General features: G+C 38.1%; 1 protein-coding gene across 1 annotated transcript; it reads right to left on the reverse strand.

Moving 5' to 3' along the window:
- Nucleotides 1-1,161: 1,161 nt before the first annotated feature.
- Nucleotides 1,162-20,153, reverse strand: LOC140235963 (uncharacterized). Its single transcript, XM_072315959.1, has 12 exons — nucleotides 19,281-20,153; nucleotides 18,524-18,733; nucleotides 16,644-16,885; nucleotides 15,003-15,099; nucleotides 13,408-13,605; nucleotides 12,828-12,978; nucleotides 11,718-11,821; nucleotides 9,738-9,987; nucleotides 9,314-9,415; nucleotides 6,433-6,702; nucleotides 2,883-3,032; nucleotides 1,162-1,513 (listed from the first exon to the last, which is right to left on the reverse strand). Exons 1-12 carry the CDS (start codon nucleotides 20,133-20,135, stop codon nucleotides 1,269-1,271), a joined length of 2,874 nt encoding a protein of 957 aa, XP_072172060.1. The 5' UTR covers nucleotides 20,136-20,153; the 3' UTR covers nucleotides 1,162-1,268.
- Nucleotides 20,154-24,293: the final 4,140 nt, after the last annotated feature.

The following is a 24,293-nucleotide window of genomic DNA, read 5'->3' on the forward strand; positions in this document are numbered from 1 at the left end:
CGTCGAAGAATATAAAAAAGGAAAAAAGAGAAGAAAAAGAAAATAATGTCCGCGACACAAAACTTCGAGAGAGTTGCGTGATCACCCGATATCTCGTCCGGTATCTCTCGTCCGATATCCCGTTTCGTAATTTGTTGAACAATCTTGACTGTACAATTTAGTAGTTTTCCAAGTATACAGTATTTTGTACAAAACAATGTCATGAACAAGAGCCAACTATGTCTGTGGCTGGCACACTAAACCCTTTGTGTAACCGGTGGGGATATGGGCGTGTACGCAATGCGAGATCCGCTTGTGAAATTCATTAATTCGTTTATTGACAGATTGATATACATACCATTTAACGTACTCTATATTTTTACGTGGTATGCTCACAAACCAAAAACACGTTTATAAAGAGGGCACTTTTTGCATATTGACAAATTTGGCACACAAGTGGTAGGCCAAATACCCTATTCAGGCACATAATGTGCCCCTTTGTTCAAAGATTTTCCACATTGTGTCTTTTCAATATGCCCCGTCAAGGACATAATAGAATACATGGTTATGGATAAACGAAAATCACTCTCAGGTACATAGATAAAGACTCCTCAAACGGCATTGTCATTTACGTTTGGGAATAGGGCAGGTTCAAAATATGACAAGCCCTGTCAGTGTCAAAGAATTATGTAAAATGACACAATTAACTCAGGCTTGTTATAGAATCTATATTTCCCCTTTTTGAACAATTTGTTTGCCTTCAAATAACATCGGCAATCGTGGAATTCTGTACTCTGAAGTCTGAATCGAGTCGCTGTGACAGACTTACTTACTTGATGTACCAATGTCTATTGTGATGATACACATACACACACACACACAAAAAAAAAAAAACAACCCTCACAATGGTCATGACCATGCTACCTGAGCGTACTAAGAGACTCCGATGCAGACCTTATTTAACTGAAAGTGACAGTTAGTTTAGCCTGTAATTTCGACTGGCACGTTAATTATATAAAAAAGTCACCACGTGCTGAGACATATTGGTAATTGATTATTCTCCTGGAACAAAAACAGCACCTAAGCTATCATAAAGCTATCGATCTTACACATTCCCATCATTTTTGCCCCCACCCCCCCCCAAAAAAAAACAACAACAAACAAACAAAACAATCTGTACAATTGAAACTACCGTTAAAAGACCCTAACTCTACACTACACTTTACACTACATCTGCTGTACTACGAGTATGCTATCATAACGTTGGCCGCGTTACATTCTAAGAAGCTTTAATTGATTTCATCGAGCATATCTCTGAAGCGTAGAATCTCTATCAGGCTACGAAATCCGAAGTCGCTCTCCATTTTTCGGTAGAAGAAATCAGGAGCATCATTCGCCATCCTCTTCAGGCTCAATAGATCTTTTCCACAGTAGCCTAGGAACCAGTTCTGCACATGCGAATAATTCTTTCTCTCCAACCACATCTTAACGCCTTGCATGTCCCATTCTTTAACTAAGGCGGCGCACGTAGATCCTGCACATTACAGCAAAGAAAAACATTTTATTTCTTCACTCAATCAGTATTTTTTCAAGTAATGTTGCCTAACAAGGCTATGAGACCAACTTAACTTCTTTCGCAGCACAGAAAATGCAAAAGGTGTCGAGTGATCTTTGACATTCCACTGTACTTTTTGCATGACCGCAATTTGTTCCTTACTCGAGCAACATAGTAACATGCAATTTCTAGTATCTTCTTCATTTCATCCACAGAATCATATTACGCTCTACCGGCGAGATTAATTTGTTTACTTATAAATATCATAAAATAATCGTCAAATTCTTCCATTTTGTTTTCCTGTATTCAGATTGCGTATAGATATATGGCGTACTCAATTTTTTTTTCTCAAGAGGGGGCATGTTTAAGTTCTGGATATGGAGACACTAAGGTAGCAAAGCGAGAGAGCGCTAAAATATGTATACTTTTCCACGCTGCTCACGAACAGGTAAGCGAGACATATACATAATGGATTGATCACACCAATAACCTTACTGACATGCCATATCAGAAATGCATAGTTTTCAATAATATCCGAGAAGGACATTTCACCCTTAAAAAGCTTAGTTACTTAAGATTTACCGCGGAGAAATCTTGCTCAAATTCAATGTGGACTTCGGCTAAAACTTCGAATCTGTAAGTTTTATGAAATACATGAGTTACTGTGAGTAGTGGTTCCAACTGGACGTACATCTGCAAAACTACGCTAACTGCTATTTTCGTAAATGAGTTGCTGTGAGTAGTGGTTCCAACTGGACGTACATCTGCAAAACTACGCTAACTGCTATTTTCGTAATTATGCCACGAGTTGGAGCTATGATTCGAAAAAGCCAGCGTAAGCAGTCTGGAATGTACTAAATAAAAAGAACAAGAAAAATCATGTTTCTTAACAAAAGCGATAATTGTAAAGAAAAAAATATCCAGCATTGTATACTCCGTATATACGCCAAGAAAAGGTGTTGTTTGCACGCCGCCAAATACCTGTTGTTGTTTTTTCTCTTCTTCTATCATTTTCTCCACAATTAACACTGGTTTAGCATTTGATGTAAGCTCTGGTTCATCCAGGTAACGTTCCATAAAGGGACAAACTAAAATCACTGCAACTAGACTTACTGTTTTAAATTCCGACGGTTTTACGTCCGATCCTACATGGAAGCTTCATTACGAAGCGTCCAGGATCGGACATGAAACCGTCGAAATTTAAAACACTAAGTCCAGGTACAATGACTTAATTTTGTACCTTTACTGGTTTAGCTCTTTTTTTTCGGTATTCAGAGCCACTGCTATTGGTGATACCGCGTGGAAACAAAATTCAAAGAAGCTAATGCCGCACTCATTCCTATCTCACCATATTCGGCAGGTGCTGGACTGGGAACAGGAACAGCCACCGGTTTTTCCACTATCCTCTCCACAACAACTTCTACCGGAACCTGCTTTTCCACGATCACCGGAACTTCTCTCGTCTCCACAATCTTTTGGACCTGCCCTGGACCATATACTGATAGCATTGAAATGGTAACACGAAATGCAAAGTGTCAGTAAAAAGAAAGAAAGAAAATCTTACAGACCTGTTTGAGAACGTAATAGTCCCTCCCCCCCCCCCCATTCTGCTGTGCCTGTAAATGCTCAATGGCCATGATGGCAGCGGAATTGTAAGATTGAAGAAAAAAATAAAGGAAATGTTTGAAAGCAGGAACGCAAACTACAGCTAATAGCAAAAAGCAGGTCTCAACTACTGGGTCATTGGTAGTTTGGAAGGGGAAGTGAAAAAAATTTGATCAGAAAGATCATAGTTTTGGATCTCTAACTACAGTAATTAAGATGGTATATGGTCTGTCGCTCACCGTTGAGCGTCCTTGGTCTATATTTGTCTTCTCACCAACACTCTTTCTCTCTTTCCCTCTCTCTCTCTCTCTGTCTTTATGCATTTACCTTACTAGATCCAAAATTTGCAACTTTTCATTAATAAAGGTTTGCAGTTATGTTCAGATCTTGTAATAAGAATAAGTCCGAAAAGACTTTGTTTTCATGGAAATAAAAAAAAAAGGCTTTTTGCGACTGACTTGGAAGAAATTAGACACTGCGGGAAAAATAGGTATAAGAACTTGTACAAAATGTAATGCTTACATAAGAAGTGAATGAACTAAGCTGTACATACTGCGAAAGAAATCAGAGTGACAAGCAAATTACGGAACGAAAAACAAGGAGATCAGTCATGTAATCATTATCTTACCGTAATTCACCATTATATACTACACTATATTTCATATACACGAGCAAGCAAAGGGGAGGTGATTTATAATCATGATTAGGTGTTATATGTTTGATTGTCCTTTTTTTCATGTGTTTTACGTATCAATGCAAGGTACATATCGGACAACGAAATCGAAACCCCGTTCTTCTTTTTCTTTTGCACTGCTAAGCACTGCATAAGCACTTGAGATATATATTACAAGGTGTACATGGTGTGAGGTTTTTACAAAATATGTTGAAAAAACCACCATAATTGTATCAAAGACGATGGTGTACATTTACAATGCTCCACCTCACCCTAGCTCTCTCTCGCTTTGATCTGAGGACTAATATCTTTTAGACTTGATTGAATTGTTTTGTTATTCGCTATAAATTATTGTGATATGATCATAACAGTGCTCATTGATATTTCACGTGAATTGACAACGCTGTTCTTGGTAGAAATACATACTCATGACCAAGATAATGGTATGTTCACACTAACTTCTACGATAACAAACAATTTTCCTTTATGATTTCTAGGTTATTGTCCATTGCCTATGGCCCTTCGTAGTGTAGCACACCATTATTGAATTCATTTTTTTTTTCTAGAAGAAAAATATAGATCAAGGAACGAAATATAATTTTATGCAAGGCTTAATATTTTATGCTGAAGCCACATATTCAATACAAAATATATGCAATGCCTAAGATTATGTGCAAAGCAACAACATGTACATGTACCTTAATATGCTGGTGAAATACGAGTGTATATGCATGTCCATTTTAAGTCAATTACTAAAACTCCGTAATTATTCCGTAAATATGAAATAAACATCATAATATGGATGCTTGCCAACAGAATAGATGACTATACCGTATGCCCCCCCCCCCCCCCCAAAAAAAAAAAAATAATACAACGGTGCCCTCCGCAATGATAACTTTAAAAATAGTGAATCAATCCAAATACAATTTCAGGGTATGAAACTGTAACTCATTACCCACATCTTACAGAAAACCCCATTCGATTTGCTTCAGTGGTCAAAGAGAAATGAGGAATTTTGTAGAAGATGTCAGGAATTCTCCCTCCTAGTTCTGTCTATTGTATTCACACACAAAGTGCTAAACTTGGAAGAATCGGACTCATGACATGCTTCACAACATCCCACATTTCTCTGTGACTGCTTAACCAAATTGAATAGGGTTTTCTACAAAATAGAGCTAAGATGTTATATTTTAAGACCCTGAAGTACCATTTAGACAGTTTAATCATATTGGGTGTTATCAAAGCGAACATTTGATTGTAATTTTTTGGGGACATACTGTACAGTATAGTACCAATGACCTTTCCGTTTTCCTTGTCAATGATCTCATGTAATGCCAGTACAGGTAGAGCAGAAGGTCTGTCTTATCTTTTAACAAGCCTTGGCCGTAATTCATAAGTGTCACCGTTAATGCACTCGATAGATTGAAAACAAACAAGTTGGGTGTATGTACCGTTCCACTCATACCTGTACAAGCCTACATTTTATGAAAAACAAACCATTTTTCTACCAAATAATATCTTCGTCAAGGTAAGTTTTGACCAATTACTCGACATAAAGCTGCTACTCACTCACTCTTTCGAACAGACATGGGGTCTCCCACGACACTCCTACTCCTAACTCTACACATAACACTCTACAAAATACTCTTCATCACCATTTGTGTAGACCGACTAGGCCTACTCGTAATAGACACGATGTGTAATTCCGTGATATTCCCAAAAGCCTTCGGCTGGCTATACGCTTGCTATTATGCCATTAGTATCAAAATGTCCGTGGGTTTACGCGATCAATTTGACTATACATATAAATACTTCATGCACCCACGATTTATGCATTGTCATCACGTGAAAGTCGTTTGTATATTACTGTCAATGGTGTGTATTGCTATAAATCAATTATTTTACGTGTGAATCAACGAACGTGGAAACCCGCTGCCACGCACATGGAGTCCGTTGTCGAGAATACTTAATTCGTACGGTGTCTCCAGCTACTGCTGTCGTAAGCAGTGATAAAACGTCTCGAAATTATTTTTTAGAGCTAGAACGAATTTTCGCATCTTGAATCAATAAAAAAAAAAACAACAACAACCAAAACGCTGGTTTATGGCAATCGTAATAGCAAGCGTAATGTATTTTGTGTCTGGTATATATTCCATGTCTTGCATATACATGTTTGTCTCACATTTATAAGATATATTTCTACATTTTTTAAAATATTTTTTGCGATATGCATTTATTTTGTGACTTGATCAATCGTGTTTAGCATAATATTTGGCGTATTGCATATTTTTGTGCCCTGCATGTCTTTTGTTTTTGATAGTTTAGTCATGCGTGTTTTTTGTTCATTGCACATATTTTACCTCGAGTAAATTCGAGATTTGCATATAATTTGCAAATTGATCAATGTTGTGCCTTGCATAAATTACATCTTTTGTGTCTTGCATACAATTTTGATCGATGATGTCCATTTTTGCCTTTCGGGTATTTCTATGCATTGCAGATATTTGGCATTGAATGATATTTGGCTTGCATATAACCTTGAGCCTTGCACAATATTTTTGTTCCTTGGATATTGAACACAGCCCTAGTGGCGTGTCATAATGCAGTACATCCTACATACCTCCATGGCCTCTGTCTGCCTCCGAGGACGGTGGGGTGAAAGAACCTGGGCGGTCTGGAAGCTCGTTTGGCCTGTCGTTGCCTTCGCAGCGCCCTCTGTTGGCAAGCTCACGGACAAGTTTGTCGATATTTCTTTCCACCATTTCTACAGCGTGCATTTCGATGTAAAGTTTGGAGCCCAACATTGCTCCCAGCCATCCATCGGCCTTATAGTCTTTCTGCATCTTCAACGGGACGATGGGCTTCCGCAAATTGTACGTGTACTCAGCCTCTGTGAATGCAGTTTACACAGGAGAACTTTGCAGGTGAGCACAACAGTACTCGTAGGCCTACATGATGCATGGTTATTATGTAATAACACTCAATTGCAACAGTTTTCAACCATTGCCGAATCTGATTGACGCTGTACATTGTTTTTATTTTTAAGTGAAGATGTGAAGTGTATCTTTTTAGTGAGCTAGACGGGTCTGAATATTACTGTTTCTTATCAACATCTGATACGAAGAAAAATGTTAAAATCAGTTTTCAATCAATTATATTCACAAAAATGCCATACAAAATGTGAATTAGTCAAAAGCTTATTTCCATTGAGGATAGACATCACTTTAAGGGTCATTTATGTCCAAAGTGGTTAACAATCCTTATGGCAAGTCCGTGTGAAAGAATACATTTGACAAGGTTGATAAGGTAAAGTTAATGAGGTATGTATGTCCAGAGTGGTTAACAACATCTATGGAACGTATGTGAAAGAATACATATGATAAGGTTACCAAGGTTAAGAAAGGAATACATAATTATATTAAGGTTAAACAACCCCTCTCATTCAGCCCTTAGCTGAACACGCCCTCAACACAGCAGGACACAATATTGGACGGAGTGATGCAACAATACTAGCCTTTGAAAGGAATTTTGGCCAAGAAAAGTGAAAGAGTCCATCTGGATAAACAGAATCAAACCCACAATCAATAGGGAGTCTGGATACAGCATATCACCATTTTTCGGTCCAACGATCAAGAAACAAGTATATAGGCAGTGCTAAAGAAACGGTGCAATCACTCGACCTGAAGAAGTCTACGGGAGTGGATAAAAGCTCTCCAGCAAATCACTAAAGATTGGTAAACTATTTAATAAAGTTTGCATTTACCAAAGCCACTGTAATAATGCTGCTCTGACCCCAACCTACAGCAAATTACCGATGGACTCCACTAATGAACATGTCAAGCAAACTGAAGCAGTAATTAAAGATTTAGATGTAGCGAAATACATAAAATCACTCTTAATACCCAGTATCTTTGAATGTCCGAACATTCTATACTCTCTACTCAAGATTCATGAAGTAGGCAATCCTGGACGTCCGATTTTATCAGCCCCGCTCCTGTCCCACAGTGGGACTCCCACTGTGAAAATCTCAAGTTTGTGGATGCTATGCTCTGACTATTAGCCGTTAACACGCCATCTTATGTTCGAGAGACAACATATTTCTTCTCCCCCATTGAACAAATCAACAGAAAGGGACCGATCCCCCCCAAACGCTATATTAGTATCAGCAGATGTTACCTACCTCTACACCAATATACCGCACTAGGAACTAGGAAGAGAGATAAACGGGATGACAAATCGACTCCCACAGACCACTTAACCTGCCTGATTGAACTGAACCTCAAACTGAACAATTTCAAAATCATCGATCCTTATTATTTGCAGGCAGAAGGAACAGTCATGGGCACACCAATGGCCCCCTCATATGCCAATATTTTCATGGCGGATCTAGAGGGAAAAAATTATTCATGCATCACCACACGAACCGCAGGAAGAATTGTGGCGTTGTTAAATCAACTTCAACTCCATCTGATGCCATGATCAATCGCCCCTCGATGACTTCATCTCTTTAGTCAATTCATTTCATCCCACTATCAAACTCACATTTGAGACATCCATTACTCAGGTCCCCTTCTTAGACATCTTGATTTATATCAAAAGTAAAACACTCTACACCATCCTTTAGCCCGAATCTTGCCACTCTTCCCATACTTTGAAGAGTGTACCATACTCTTCAACGAGCATTCGAAGAATCTGTTCAGAAGAGCCAAATGTATACTTCACCCGGAATAGCACAACTGCTCTGCAAGAACACCTATCATAACGACACTTCAATGACAGAGATGTCTAGAAAAGACCAAGTCACCGAAAAGAGCGCCCTTTTTGTATTGTTTCATCCCCCCAGAAAAAAATAAATAAATAAAAATCTCGTGTTACTAGTATGCGTGCACACATCCCAATTTTGCATTAGTCAGAGGACATGAAGCAAGTATTCTCCGAGGTTCCGATTGTATCCTTTCGCCGCAGCAGATCTCTCAAAGACCTGATGGTCTCCTATAAAGTACTCATGAGCACCGTACATGAACCATATAGCAAGCATCCTCTGGGTTAGTAGAATGATGCATCCCTTACTTTACACGGTATATGGCTACTTGGGGTCTTGGTCCAGCTCTCAATTTTATGAAATCCTTTAATTGTATTATTTATTTTCTTATAACCATCGTTCCATTAATATCGTTTATTTTCCTGCGGGTAATTCAACTTAATGTCATTCCTAAGCCCTACTCCAGATTAAATTCAAGACTTTAATTCCGGACCTTGATTGTAATGTTACACCAATGAATCGCAACATTTTAAGTTGACAGCCATCATACACAGAGGTAAGCCTATACAAAATATCAATTTATCGGTTGATATGAAAGGGAAGGAGGACGTCTAGGATTGACACTAGTTATACCAACCGTTACCACTGGGTGGCCAAACAAATGATTCTACCTGATCATGATACCAGATGATGTCATCTCATGGTAGAAAGAAAGAAAGATAGTTCATTACATGCATACCTGTTCTGCATGCTGGACTATTCTTGTACTTCTCAGAGAAACAGATGACAATTACTGCTGCGTCCTCTACGGCCAACGCCATGGCTTCCAGTGTAGATCCACCTGTACAGGACGTTATGTGAACGAAACCACCGACAAACAAAGAAATTATATTGTTGATTGTCATAGAAATAGCCTTTTTTTATTGTGCGTTCATGCCAAATAGTGAACGGCAAACTTAAAAAGCATTTAATACTTTTATTATCAATATCATTCACAGATTCGTGTAATTACATTACTGGTCACTAAACTCCTGACAGAAGCAGTGCCTATGGTAATTTTACATGGAGGTGTTGTTGTGACTGAAGTTCTCTCTGCGAGCGTACCAAAGGCAAGATTAGAGAGGGAGAGAGAGAGAGAGAGAAGTATGAAAAAAGACACTAACCCATTTGTTCAACGTCCATCCAGACATTGTATCCTTTTGCTTTCAATAGGTCTTTAACTTTTAGAATCTGTTCTTGCACATCCCACTGGTAGCTCAGCATCACATGCTGTGGTTTAGACGGGGCGACAGAAGCAGTGCGCATCATTGGAACGGGAGCAGCGGCAGACACGGTTTTCATGGCCATGCCTCTACTCTTTTTCGAGAGCCCCTCTTCTGTTTCAGACTCCTCCTCCTCTTCCTCTCCTTTTTCCTGTCCGTAGAAATACAAACATGCAGAGACATCAGTTGTTGGCAGGATTGAAAGCACGGTTACGTTTCTTTGGTATTCTATATAGGATAAAACTCAAAACTTGTCTTAAACGAACGGTGATAATGACCGTGTTTCTAGCTTTACTTGCTGAATGTTAGAATAGAGGGGAAAGATTCATCTCGACATCAACATACTGACATACAACGCAGCGTACTGTTCTCTATTGTGTTGGCCAACACAATGGACCCAATTTCTAGTGATCACCCTACCCAAGAAAGGCAACCTAAAACAGTGCAACAACTACCGTACCATCAGCCTGATATGCCATCCTAGCAAAGTGATGCTCAGGATCATATTGAACAGGTTGAGACTTCAGGCTGAAGCAATCATAGCTGAAGAGCAGGCCGGATTCAGGGCTGGACGCAGCACAACTGAGCAGATCTTTAACCTCAGGATTCTGTGCGAGAGATACCTTCAACACCAACAAGAACTCTACCACGTATTCGTAGAATTCAAGAAAGCATTCGACAGAGTGTGGCATGCGGCACTCTGGGCGTCCATGAACTACTACAACATCAACGCAAACCTCATCCGCGTCATACAGAACCTCTATGATAAGGCCAGCAGTGCAGTTTGCCTCAATGGAGACATTGGAGACTGGTTCCGAACCACAGTTGGAGTGAGACAAGGATGTTTGCTCTCGCCGACACTCTTCAATGTTTTCCTTGAAAGAATCATGGCAGACGCACTTGAAGACCATCAAGGAACAGTCAGCATTGGTGGCAGAACAATCACAAACCTGCGTTTTGCTGATGATATAGATGGACTCGCAGGCTCGGAACAAGAACTGGAGAACCTGGTCAGGCAACTAGACAGATCCTCCACAGCTTACGGCATGGAAATCAACGCAAACAAAACAAAACTGATGACAAATAATATCAATGGAATCCAAACTGACATCACTGCCAACGGAGAAAAGCTTGCAACCGTGAAGAACTTCAAATACCTTGGAGCAATAGTTTCAGATGAGGGGTCCAAACGTGAAGTATTAGCCAGAATTGCAATGACAACTGCAACACTTGCTAAATTGAACATCATTTGGAAGGACAAGACAATCAAGCTCAGCTCAAAAATAAGACTCTTGCGTTCCCTTGTACACTCAGTTTTTCTGTATGCTTGTGAAACATGGACTCTTACAGCAGAATTAGAGAAGAGGATTCAGGCCTCAGAAATGAGATGCTGCAGAAGACTGCTTGGCATCTCTTACAAAGATCACATAACCAATGAGGAAGTCAAAAACAGAATAAGGCAAGCCATTGGTCCGTATGAAGATCTTCTCACCACCATCAAGAGACGCAAACTAAAATGGTTCGGGCACGTAACAAGAAGAGATGGGCTTGTCAAGACAGTGCTCCAGGGAACAGTCAGAGGAGGAAGGAAGAGAGGAAGACAGAAAAAGAGATGGGAAGACAACATCACAGAATGGACAGGACTGAAGCTGAGCGAAGCGGTCACACATGCGAAGGACAGGGAAGGATGGAAAGGACTGGTTGCTAGGTCATCTGTAGCGCCCCAACGGCAACCGCCATGGGGCAGGTGAGGTGAGGACTGCTCTCTGTGTAGTTGCTTGCTGTTTGGAGCATATTTCATCACATTAATGATTATGATAAATTATGATTAATGGTGTTAACATTTTACGGTGAACAGGAAAGACAGCTTAATTTACGCACCTGTTTCTTAAGAAGATCGCGTCTGCCCACATTCCACAGTACGCCTTTGGCTGTCTTAACCACCTCACCGTCCTCTTCCGTCTTCATGCACATCTCAGCAACAGCTTAAAAGGAGAGCACTCAAGCATTTACTCACTGTAATAGCTCTTTTCTCGCTAGTATGAGATAACACACATAGCAGCAATTCTTTTACCTATATGAACGAACCCATGTAGGCCCTATACAGGCGATAAAATATATACAAAGTATATACAGTAAACAACAAAATTATTTATACCCCTGAGGAATTTTAAGTTTTGAGCAGATTTCTTACAAGTGAAGGATGGAGTGATGGTGATTGGGTGTTATATCTCAACGTTTTTATTGTTATGCAAATGAGGTGAACTGGAATTAATGTCAATTTACAGAGGACAAATAAGAGTAAAGAGTCAACACCCATTCACTATCACTCCATCCTTCACTTGTAAGAAATCTGCTCAAAACTAATAATTTCTCAGGGGTATGAATAATTTTGTTGTTAACTGTATATATATGTACATTCGTCAGTGTAGTGCACATGCTGAGACATGTATGTATATATATATATATATATATATATATGTGTGTGTGTGTGTGTGTGTGTGCATGAAGTATTACGAAAGAGAAAACGGCGCGTAGCTTGGAATTATTATTCCGCCGTCAAAATCGGTCATTACTTTCCCACAACTAACTTCATTATTATCTTCCTCAATACATATTATACTGACCTTTAAATTACGCTTTTGTAAGTTTACAATGATTTAAAAATTTGTACAAAATGTATTATCATGCCTTCGTGGCTTTGTTCAGACCAATTTGGTATTAAAACACTGCATCTTATGATACACAAAAATGGGGGAAACCAAGATAAGAAGAAAAGAAGAGTCAAGCTACTGTTTTGGGCGAAATAGACATCAACATAAAAACTTCACCCGGACCGATCAGGTCTAAAGAAAGAGATTAATATCAAATGCGTGTTTCATTTTTTGAACAGATTATATATAAGCAAATCATCATAATATCATATCAAATGCAAGCTTCACTTTGTTGAAACAAAAACGAATGAAAACATGTGTTTTCAATAGCATTTACATTTGATCAAATCTTCATCATCCTTTATCAAACTTGGTATGAAGGAGAAAACCCATATGGCTTTGAGAGCGCCTCTGCGTTCTTCGATGTTATTCCCTTCAGCTATCATCGACACCAGTAGGGGAAGAACATCTATCTCCACAAATGTCACCTGTGCATAAAACATGATAAATACGGGGTTCAACAATTGGAACATAATTATTGTTATGGCCTTAAACAATAGCACGATGGTTATCATATTACGTGTCACGCAAAATATTTGCTACCAGTTACATATCGTACCAGTCAATATCAGATCACTTTTATCGATTATCCATATTTAGGGCACATATTCAGCATATAAAAAAGAAAAAAGAACAAAAGTCCTATCTTACATTCTGTCTGTATACTGAGAGGACGTCGCTGTACAAGTCGCTTTAAATACACTGATTCAAGTGTACTGTGTGAAAACAAAGAAGTTTAACAAAAACAAAAATGTGGAAAATAAAATACTTTGTGTACGAAGTTGGTTAGGCAAGTGAGATCACCAAACGTAGGTTTCAGTTTGAGTAGACGAATGAGTGAACGGGCAAGGGCTAACCTTGTTCTTGTCGTTAGAGGCGACATATTCTATGGCTTCCACCACCTCAGTCGCGTAGTAATTGTAGTGGGCCGAGTAGTGATTCGGCTCATTTAGTGCTTTACGCAGAATTCTGATGATGAATGAGATGTTTTCAGTGGATGTGTTGAGTTCTGCGTTTTCTTCTTCCGTCACAACGTATGCCAAGATGAAAAGTGCCTGACGTATGAAACGTAAAATGATAACTGATTAGGAAAAAAAAAAGTTTTCGATGTGTCTTACCTATTAAGCAAAGTCAATAAAGAGTTCATGACTGCATAGTGGTATCCAGGGCAGGTGTGAATCGAACCAGGTATTTCACTGGGGGCGGGTTCCTCGCCGACCGCTACTAACTGACAAGTTGCAATTATAGCAGTCAGCCAGGAATCTACCACAGTGTAAACTATCGCACGCATATTGCAGTGCTAAAACACATTCTACGAAAGGCTTGATTATAGTTTACATCCAATATGAGGAAGACTACGTCACATAACTACTCAAAATCAATTAATATCACAATGGTCGATAAATCAATGTAAATTTCTATAAAGCAACAACAAAATGTGCATTCTAAAGCTACATCACTGAAAACTGGAGACAAAACGTCAACAATATTTCTCACAAGACATAAAAATGACTTCATGCGGTAAACGGACTGTAAGATATACAAAACCATTAAGATATCAGTCATAACAAAATTTATTATCCGAAATACTATTCAGGGTCTATTGTTAAGACCTTCTGAACATTTGTGTTGCAGGTTATTGGTCTTGGAAAAATTAACTAATCAAAAGTAGTAACGATGACAATCAATTTGTTTTTATATAGCGCAAACAATAACACAAGTTGTTATTACAGCATATAGATACAATAAAATCTATTACAGCAGTAAAACTACACGGTATATTTGTAATTTTCCACATAAATGGTCAATTTGCGGTCAATGCCTTATTAATGTGTTTCAGTTTGCATTTTGTCTAATACTTTCCGATTTTAGTTTCCATTTCCTCTCTGTAAGATTTTAAAATAAGAATTTAAACTTCTGGCGAAAATACTAAATACACATCAACCAAAACCCCATTAACATCCTTTAACAATGTAATCTCAAAATTATCGATTTACAACATATCTAACTGTAAAGCGAGTTTCTTATCAAAAAAAGTCTGAAATGAGCAGTGTTCGTTTGCCTTTATTAATACAAAGGTCTCACCAACAAACATACAGAAATATCACAAAATATTTACTTGGACCGAAATTAGAAAAAAAAAATATAATGTACGGCAGATTGTTTTTACTATACAGTTTGACAAAAGCACAATCTATTATCCAGTTCTCTTTGTTGACTGGAATCGACTGTCGACAGTCTTTAGTGTTTAAAATTGATGCACTAAAATAAAATTTCCTGTTCCATTTTTCCACTTAAAGACTTGGAGTAACGAATGCTGGAAATTTACAATCTATTCAATTGTATGATAAAGTAAATTTATTTTGTCGATAAACACAATTGATATAGTATTGATATGGAGTGCTAGTTGGCGAATATAGGTCCTGTTTAAGGGATTTAAAATAAGGTTGACCTTGGCGCGCAGAATAAAGAACCGGCTTGTCAAGAAAGGTCGAAGGCGTTTCATCGCTCGATTTTCGCGGAACACGTTCTTGTTATCTGGGTAATTCCTGTGGATCACGTAAGACATAAAACTGGTGTAAAAACAAGTAATGAACACAACAATGACTATGACTTTGAAGAAACATCACATTTAAGTAACTTCATTATATAGTGTCGATACATATGAAATCAATGAATTAGAGGTCATTCTGTAGAGGTCACTCTGTAGAGGTCACGGTGCACAAGCACATTCATATCCATATGAATCCCGTAAACTTGTATGAAATGGTATCTATCTATTTGGAAAAGTGTCATTGAAGTAGAGTGTGTATTGAATTCTGAGTTGCAGAATATCTTATAAATATATGTGTTTAAGTAAGATATGTATTAATTGTAGAAAAACAAACAAACAGCAAACATGTATGTTGTTGGGTTCTCCTTACAATGTAAGTAAAAAAAGTATATTACAAATGTTTATTTGTGAAAATAGAACAGAAGGATACTCTAAAACACGTTGGTGTTATGATTGACCGGCAATTGAAATTGAATACACATACTGATAAGATGTGTATAAGTACATTATCAAAGTGGTCAAAACTTTGAAATTGATATGTGCAAGTTTTGTTCTCACATTATTTGATTATGCATATATTATTTACGATTCATCGTTGACAACGTACAGAGATAAATTACAAAATTCTACAAATTAGGGCTTTAAGAACAATTCTTCGAATTAAGCTATATTAACATGTTTTAAATAAAGAAATTGATGTCGTGATGGAACTTTAAACATTAGAATTCAGACACATTTATGACCATAAACAATTTGTCTGCTCCGTATCAAAAAAAAAAAAGAAGAAAAGTTATTTAGATTTTCTTCTATGCCATGCAACCTTCGTTCTGTTGGTACTCTTGCTCTCCCCAAACCCAAAACTCGTATGCCGTGAATCTTTTAGTTATAGAGGATCGTGTTTATAATATTATAACAAAAGCAAATGCTTCCTTAAGTTATTTTTACACTTTTTTTGTTGAAACGTTGATATATGTATATTTGCTGAATATTTTGATTCGGCTTGTTGTAATATTTTGCAGAGAATAACTGAATTGTAATACTGGATGTTATATGGATTCTGATATTTTCGATTTGATTTTGTATATTTTCATATTAATATCATAAATGTGTATGTTAATGTCGAATGTACAGAGTGAATGTGTTTTCTTCTGGACCCCTGGCATGCCTGGGCAATATCTTCTTTGATTTGTCTCGAGAGTTCCCTCTTGACTCAACCACGAGCACTCCCGCTTACAACTCCCTGTCTCCTCTCAATGAAAAAACAAACAAACAAACAAACAAACAAACAAACAAAAGACTGAGAGACTAGTGAGAGGAGAGTTATCTCTTTCTAAGATATATTATTATTTTTTGACATTGTTTGGTATTTTTGTGGGAATTTTAAGCATTCAAACTTCTGAATAAAAAAAAACAACGAATGAACGATTTCACCGTTGAATCAGAATGCTTTGCATGTGACCATAGAAAGCTATCGCCTATAGCTAGGCTTTACCGCTGATTAGTTGACGAAAACATTCAGTGTTCTTCGCGATCCCTTACCGAATGCAGTTGTAGAGGATGGTGAATATTTTCTTTAGTAGTTCGCGACGAGACATCCATTTGAGTGCCTCGTCGTCACGGTCAAGTCGTTCGGTACTGAAGAAGGGATCGCCGAGGAAGTAGAGTAGGAGGGGAACAGCATTCTGACCCATCGCTTGGCTGAGCTCGGTACCGGACTCCGTAAAGCGCTGCGCAGCATCTAGGAGCAGGTTGATTCCTATGTACGCGGCAGGATGTTCTAGCTGCCAAGAATGCAAGATACATAAATAAACATTGGATGTATTCACTTTTATGATTTTACTCCATTTGTCTTTGTTTTGACCACAGTGGGAGACATCTGTGCCTACAAGAGATCCAGATTATATTCATCTTACATTCAATACTCTTTACTTAAAGCAGAATCTTGACGCATCAATTTCACAGACTGAAGTAAAATGGGTGTTTGTCATATTTTGACAATAACGCACTTGTAAAGTGACCGGTTCACAAACATTTGCAAAAAATTCTTAATTTAGTAGTGCTGCAAATAATTCAGATGTTGCAATTTCAAGCATTTCTTTGAAACAAAGGCTGCTCCTAATGACTAGAAAGCCTTCCCGAGTCTAGCCCAACATTGCAATGCTACGTTCTAGTATTCAGGAGATTTTTGGTTCGAGTCCATCCGGAGTTTGTGATCCATGATTCTTATCATGGCTACTAAATAAATACTGAATTATTGGGATTATCTGTGCTTATTCACGTTGATGAAGGGCACTTCGTCAGTCGGTTATATGCCTCGGGTTTAATTGCATTCAACAAAATCATGAGAAAAAGAGAGGCTGAATACCAGTAACATCTCATGTAGACTTTCAATGTCCTCAGAGAGAGAAAGAGAAGAAATGAAATACACGTGTACATGTGTACATCATTATATCAGACCTGAAAACAAAGGAAATTTGGGCATAAAACACAATGACAAGGAGACTGAATCCTTGCTATTTTTTAAAAACTTTTTTTCTAGTGATGTCGTTTAGCAGCGGCTGAGGCCGTGCATTTAACAAAATGTTTTTCATTCTATTAGGGCGTACTTTACCGTATGTCTTTCTCAATGCAGCATTTGCTTCATTAATCAAATTGAAAACAACATAGCACGTTACATATCGGTCATGATAACTGTTTAAGAAATAAAAGCAAACACCTTTAAGTGGTATTCTATCAAGTCTTTAAAGGGACGACATAGTTTTGGTTGAGATGGGGCTTCAGGCTTCCAACTTTTTTTTTTTTTTTGGGGGGGGGGGAGATAATGAGAAACCTCAATTGAATATGAAAGAGCGCACAACTCTAAGAGGAATTCAATATCTAAAAGTTGGTTTTAAAATGGCTATGGTATCCAAAAACAAATAAAAGAGCTACGAGCAGCAGCTCAACACTAGGTAAATAAACCCAATGAGCTCGACATTAGGAAAATAAAACCCATGAACTCGACACTTGGCCAAAAATGCCCACGAGCTAGACAATAACATTCATCATGGGGCTTAATGTACGCATTGTCGAGCTCATGGGTCTTATTTGCCTAGAGTCGAGCTCATGGATCTATTTGCCTTGTGTAGAGCTCTTGGGTTCATGGGCCTTTTTTCAATGTCAAACTCGTAGGCTGTATGACTGGTGGGCATCGAGCTCGTAGGATGACCCTTAAGCCTTGCATCCACGAGACTGACGGTTCTTGTCTACCTTGTGACAAACAGGCTAGGCAATGGGGATAAAGTGCTTCGTCAGTTTTTTTTTTATTGCTGTTTTGTTTTCAAACTAGCAAAAAGGGGCAACGAAGGGGTTTGCCGACAGGTCTGTCACACCCACACTTGCTCCTCCCTATTCATTTGCTTCGTTCCATTGGTTCCTACCTGGTCATTTATGTAGATACCGGTGGTGAGGGTTGTCCAAATATAAGTGAAAAGCCCTGCGAACCCTTCAGCAAAGTCTGTCTCCATGGTCTTCGGCTCGCGTTGAAAGCTCATTTCGCACATCAACAACAGATTAGAGAGGGCGTCCTTCGTTGTTGGATCCTCCGTCTCTCGCAACTTTGTCATGACAGTGCGCAGTTGCTCCTGTGTCTGGAAAAGGAAAATATATACTATAGTAGTAGGTGTATGATGAAGCTAGACAAACTTTGAAGCACCCAGTAAAGGAAACACCCAGTAAAGGAAACACTTTAACTTTTCTAAAGTGTAGGGGCCTACCCATTTCTGAAATTGCATATTCCTTTCTTTCCGACCGTGGATTTGAAGTGGTATTCAAAATGTTCGCGGTTTTGATGTCATTGCCATCTTTTGGCAAGTCATGGCGGGTCTCGAAAAATGTAATATACAAGTTCTGCACAGCTTACGAAAGACGTACCACAGGTCTTCACTCATGGTTAGGTTAGCACGTACCTGATATCTGAAAGGCAACATACACATGAGAGCGTGTGAATACAACTTTCCCATTGCATATGATTTTATCTAGTGGGCCTATTCGTTTATTCGAACGACCAAGATCATCTTAAGATGAAGTTTTCCCTGAAAGTGCGACTTCATTAACATTCACATTATGAAACAAGGCATAAAAGATTTCATTCAAAGTTGAGGTCATCTTTTAAATACATCTCTGTTATGAGAATACCATTTTCTGGGAGTCCTCGTCCTCTTCAGGAACACGAGACAGGTTCCTTCCAGTTTCCGAAGATTGCGTCAAGTAATTGTGAAAATTCCTCAACTCGTCAGTAGTGAAGCGGTCAATATTGGTATGACCATCCTCATGGATCTCATCCAGTCGACGGAAGAAAGTTTCCCCAGGCATAGTGCGATTTGAATCCTCACTATACCGACGCTCATATGACTGCAAGTTGTACGGCTCCTCAGAGACACTCTGCAGTCTGATGTTGGTCGGTGGATCAAAGCGGGACCGCGGGCCGAATTCATGTTGTTGGTACGGAGGTGACTGAGGGACTATTGGGATTGATCTTACTGTCTCCTGGACTATACGCTGGTCCGTAGATGGGCCGTACAACCGCGGTTGGGGACCAGAAGCAGTTACTACCGTTTCGCGTAGATCCGTGTACCGAGGGTATTGGCTTGAAGACTGAGGAATCTGCACGGTTTCATGAATCGCACGCGGAGGACCTGCGTGTATGCCACCGTATCCTCCAGGTTGTCGGATTGGTGCAGGCAGGACAGTTTCACGGATATCCGATCCCATGGTGGTTGTTTCGCGAGGATATTGCCTCACGTAGGGACCTGGATTTGATGACGTCACAATTCCGGATTGTGGGTATTGATATCTGGTATTGAAAAGGGGAGATGTTGGTTGCACGTTGGGGAGCCGTGTAACCGTTTCTATCGGAGGAGGTGTCAAAGGGCTTACGCTGTACCTGCGGTAAGAATTTGAGTCGTATCCAACCGTAGTCGCCTGCCCAGAGTAGGCCGTAGTCTCTCCGATCCTGCGTGGATACGTGGTTTCAATGGGTACATTGCTCATTTTGTTGAAACTCAGCCTGTATGGTGATTTGAGCAAAAAAAGGAAGATCGAAAGAAAATGTCAGTGCAATGCATCAGAAGTTAAAAAATGGAACTCACGAACTAATACACGGTACAAAACTCAGCGTTTGATGTTAAGGAGTGAACACCAATCTTTTACCATCGGGTGCCTAGTCCATGGAATGTTGCCCGACTCGTGCCTAGAATCCCAAGAAAGTGGTTCTCAGACATGGTGAATAGATCATTCGCTTGACTTTTATAGGTAATAAAAATATGACACTAGTGTAAATTGGTTTCTTTCTGAAAAAGTATGCCAAAGCATGAAGTTAGTTCAATGGTCAAAGGGACACCCATCGACAAGCAAGTTGCATATCTAATAGTTAAGCTTTTAGTTTGGTGTATATTAAACCATCTCAACGTAATCCATAACACGTACGCACAATGTGATTGGAAATAAAGAAATACCAATATAAGTAATAAAAAAGTGGGGTAAATTATACTATATATGGGGATTAAAGAAGAGAGACGTTTAGATGATAAATAAATTTGAGGATGGAGATAGAGGGACCAACTAAAAAGCTAAGCTTAAGTTATTTGTGAGTACCAATATTGTGAGTTACAATGTACAATGTACATAAGACAGGAAAAAATGCGTGGTCACCAAATCCAGAACCATTGCTCAATCGATCAACCAAATTGAATGTACTGTACGTAGTTATATTCATGAATACATATTGTTTAAAGGGTTGATAAAACTAGATAAAGTGTGTAAATCCAGCAGACACGAGACGAACTCACAAATAAACAAAATACAATACATGTGTACGTGAGCTAAGATACACCGAAGTATGAACAAGAACACTACAAACGCAACAATGCAAAGAAAATGAGGGCGGGTGTTGAGAAAAGAGAAAAAGGAAGAAGAATGGGGGAGAAGAACAGATGGCAGAGTCATTCAAATGCACGAAACAGGCAATGGGAGGAACATAAAAAAAAAATATTGACTGAACTGGGCCGATCCATAAAATTATTACTCACGTATGTTTATTTATGGGACTGCAACAATAGGCGTTTTCACATCAGCCCGATAAAAATCCAAGCTCGAAATATTTTCCGCGATTGCGAATTAGAGCGCTATTTCATTTCTTATTCACATCAGCCCGAAGAGGGGGTAGCCTGAATAGTTAAAATTTTTTTGAATAGCTAATTCGACAGCTGAGTATGTGCAAACAGCATCAGTAATGTGTGTGCCCTCTCAAAAATTCCTCATGATTTGTGTGCAGTTTGCCTCGATCGATCGGGTCACACACGCTAAGCATGATGGGATTCATCGCGCTAATTTCTCGAGTCGTTTTCACATTATCAAATAGCGCGCTACTATCCCGCTATTTCAGAAATTTCCCGAGTTGGAGTCGAGAAATTTTTTCGATCAGAGCGATACAATTAGCGCGCTAATTTGTGTTCACATTATCAAATAGCGCGCTATTTCACTATCGGGAAAATTTCCCAAGTCAGAAAATAGCGCGCTATTTCGAAACATCGGGCTGATGTGAAAACGCCTACTAAGTATCTACTCCAGTTTTCTTTTGAATACAGGTAATGGATGAGGCATTTTTGATATCATCACTTAATGCATTCCAAAATCTTGGCCCGTCAAATATTAACATATTTTGTGCTAACAGTCACGTCAACGAAGGTAAAAGATATTTTCCTGATCATCTCTCAGAGTATTTATGAATGTACAGATTTATACGGACAGTGAAACATAATCATAATAATACTGGTAAAGTTTGACATTAAACATAAATTGACCTAATTGAAAATAATATAAATCTTTTATTTTTAACAACTTTTTCTCGAAAAAATGAGTCTGTGAGATCAAGTAAAAAGATTTAGATATAACTCGGAGTGCATTTCTATTTATTTTGTATTTTTTTTTGTGCAGAAGGAGCAATCTGTCTAGCAGTATATACTGAGTGTTGCCCGAGGCCAATAAGCCGTAATGTAAATAAGGTAAAATCAGGAAGGAATATTAAAATAATTAGTAACAGAGTAATTTGGAGGTGAAACTTGATTCTGTTTAACCACCAATATTTCGAGATATATTTTTACAGATATTATCAGCATGACGTTTCCAGGAGAGTTTATTATTAATGCTCATCCCTAGAAATTTAATATAAGGAGTTTTTTCTACGCGAATGTCACTCAAACAATATTCGTAATTAAAGAAGTTATAGCATTACTAAACAACATAAATTTAGTTTTTGAAAATGAAGTGATAACTTAGTATCTCCTATCCATTGCAATATCTTAACCAATCCCATATCATTCTTTCCACAGGCATGTGAGGATTATGATGTGAACAAAATAAGCAAAATGTGTAAAGGACATAAATATCAGCAGATTTACCGAAATCATTTATTTATACACTTATTAAAGTGAAGTGGGTCCTCCTTTTCTTTTTGCACAAAAGGCAATAGAACATGTTTAGTACTATGTTGTTCTTTGAACCATATTGGATATTAGAAAGAGTATCATTTTCTTTTCATGAAAGAAGATGTCCTGTTGAAGTTCATTTTTCAAAAAGTTTTGACATAGAAAACAATAAAGAAATTGATCGGCAATTATTGACATAGTCTGTTCTTAAACAGAGGAATAATCTTTGCATTCTTCATTGCGTCAGGGACATCGCCATTTGATAAAGATGAATTGAATTTATGAATCCATGGATCAGCTGTATATTCAATCATAACATAATTATTGAGAACACCATTATTAATGGCATCATATCAAGAACCTTTTTATTTGCCATATCTGAAACAATATCAAGAATTTCATATCTATGTACATGAGGGAAATATGGAGTTAGGGTTTGGTGGACCTGACAAAATCAACAAAGTAATTATTTGAAGGAAGTATATTCGACGAGAGATTGATGCCAATAGAAGAAAAATACAATTTTGAAATATGAGTTATATCTTCTGAATCTTCATACGTTACATTATCAAATTCAATCATAGTGATATCAAATGAGTCATTTGAAAGATTTTTAACTTGTTTCATAATTTTCCACGTATTTTGCATATCATGTTTGAGTAATTATAAGCGTTTTACAAGATATTGCTTCTTTCCCAATCGAACAACTCCCAATAGGATGTTTTCACCTCCCATGTGCAACAATAATCAAGAGGTCAACACTTTAATAAAAACTGAGCGATGATCACGAGTCATGCCTATACTTTGCGCAACACAAAGAGTGCTAGTCGGGTGCGCCTTAGAAACAACAACAACACCAACAACAAAACACGAATAAACAATACAATGCAAGAGAAAGTATGGCACGCCATTATTGAATTTATATCTAGTTCTAGAGCAAAAATACATTCAAAACAAGAAACAAAGCACGTTGTATATGCAAGGCTCAAGTTTACTAGTAAGCGCAAGCCGCTATAAGTATTCAATGCAAATATCTGCACTGCATAAAAATACGTTACAGAATATGCACAAGAGACATGCAAAGACAAAATGTATGCATCGCAAATACAGTACATTCCTGTATACTATACATTTCGTGGTATGCATATAATTTGTGACTTTATCAATCATGTGCCTTGCATGTAGTTGAGGTATGGTATATATTTCTTTTTTGTCTTGCGTATGTTTTGTGTCTAGCGTATATTTTGTATCTTGCATACATTTTGTCTTTGCATGTCTCTTGTGCATTGCACATATTTTTCTTTATGATTTTTTGCCTTGTATATAGTTTGAATTAGTTTGAATTTTGCATGAAAATGTTTGGAATTTGATGTACATTTTTGCCTCGCACATATTTTCTGCATTGCAGATATTTGGCATTGTATACTTGTGGTTTGCATAAAATCTTAAGCCTTGCATAATTTCGTTCCTTGATATTGATTTTTTTTTTCTGATGGATTATAAGTAATAAATTCCCAAATTATATGCCATATACGATAGGTTTTGTCGACACAAATGTACTGAACACCAGTGGCAATTCACGGAAGTTTCATGACGGGGTTGTTTCTGATTTCACAGTATCCTGTCCAGTCGAACACTAAACAGTGACTGATAGTTTTGGTCAACTAGCCATTTGAGGGCGTCGCATGTAGTTTGCCAAGTATCATCAATTCCGCAGGCGAAT

The sequence above is a fragment of the Diadema setosum genome, chromosome 12, assembly GCF_964275005.1.
Source record: "Diadema setosum chromosome 12, eeDiaSeto1, whole genome shotgun sequence".
Taxonomy (NCBI): Eukaryota; Metazoa; Echinodermata; class Echinoidea; order Diadematoida; family Diadematidae; genus Diadema; species Diadema setosum.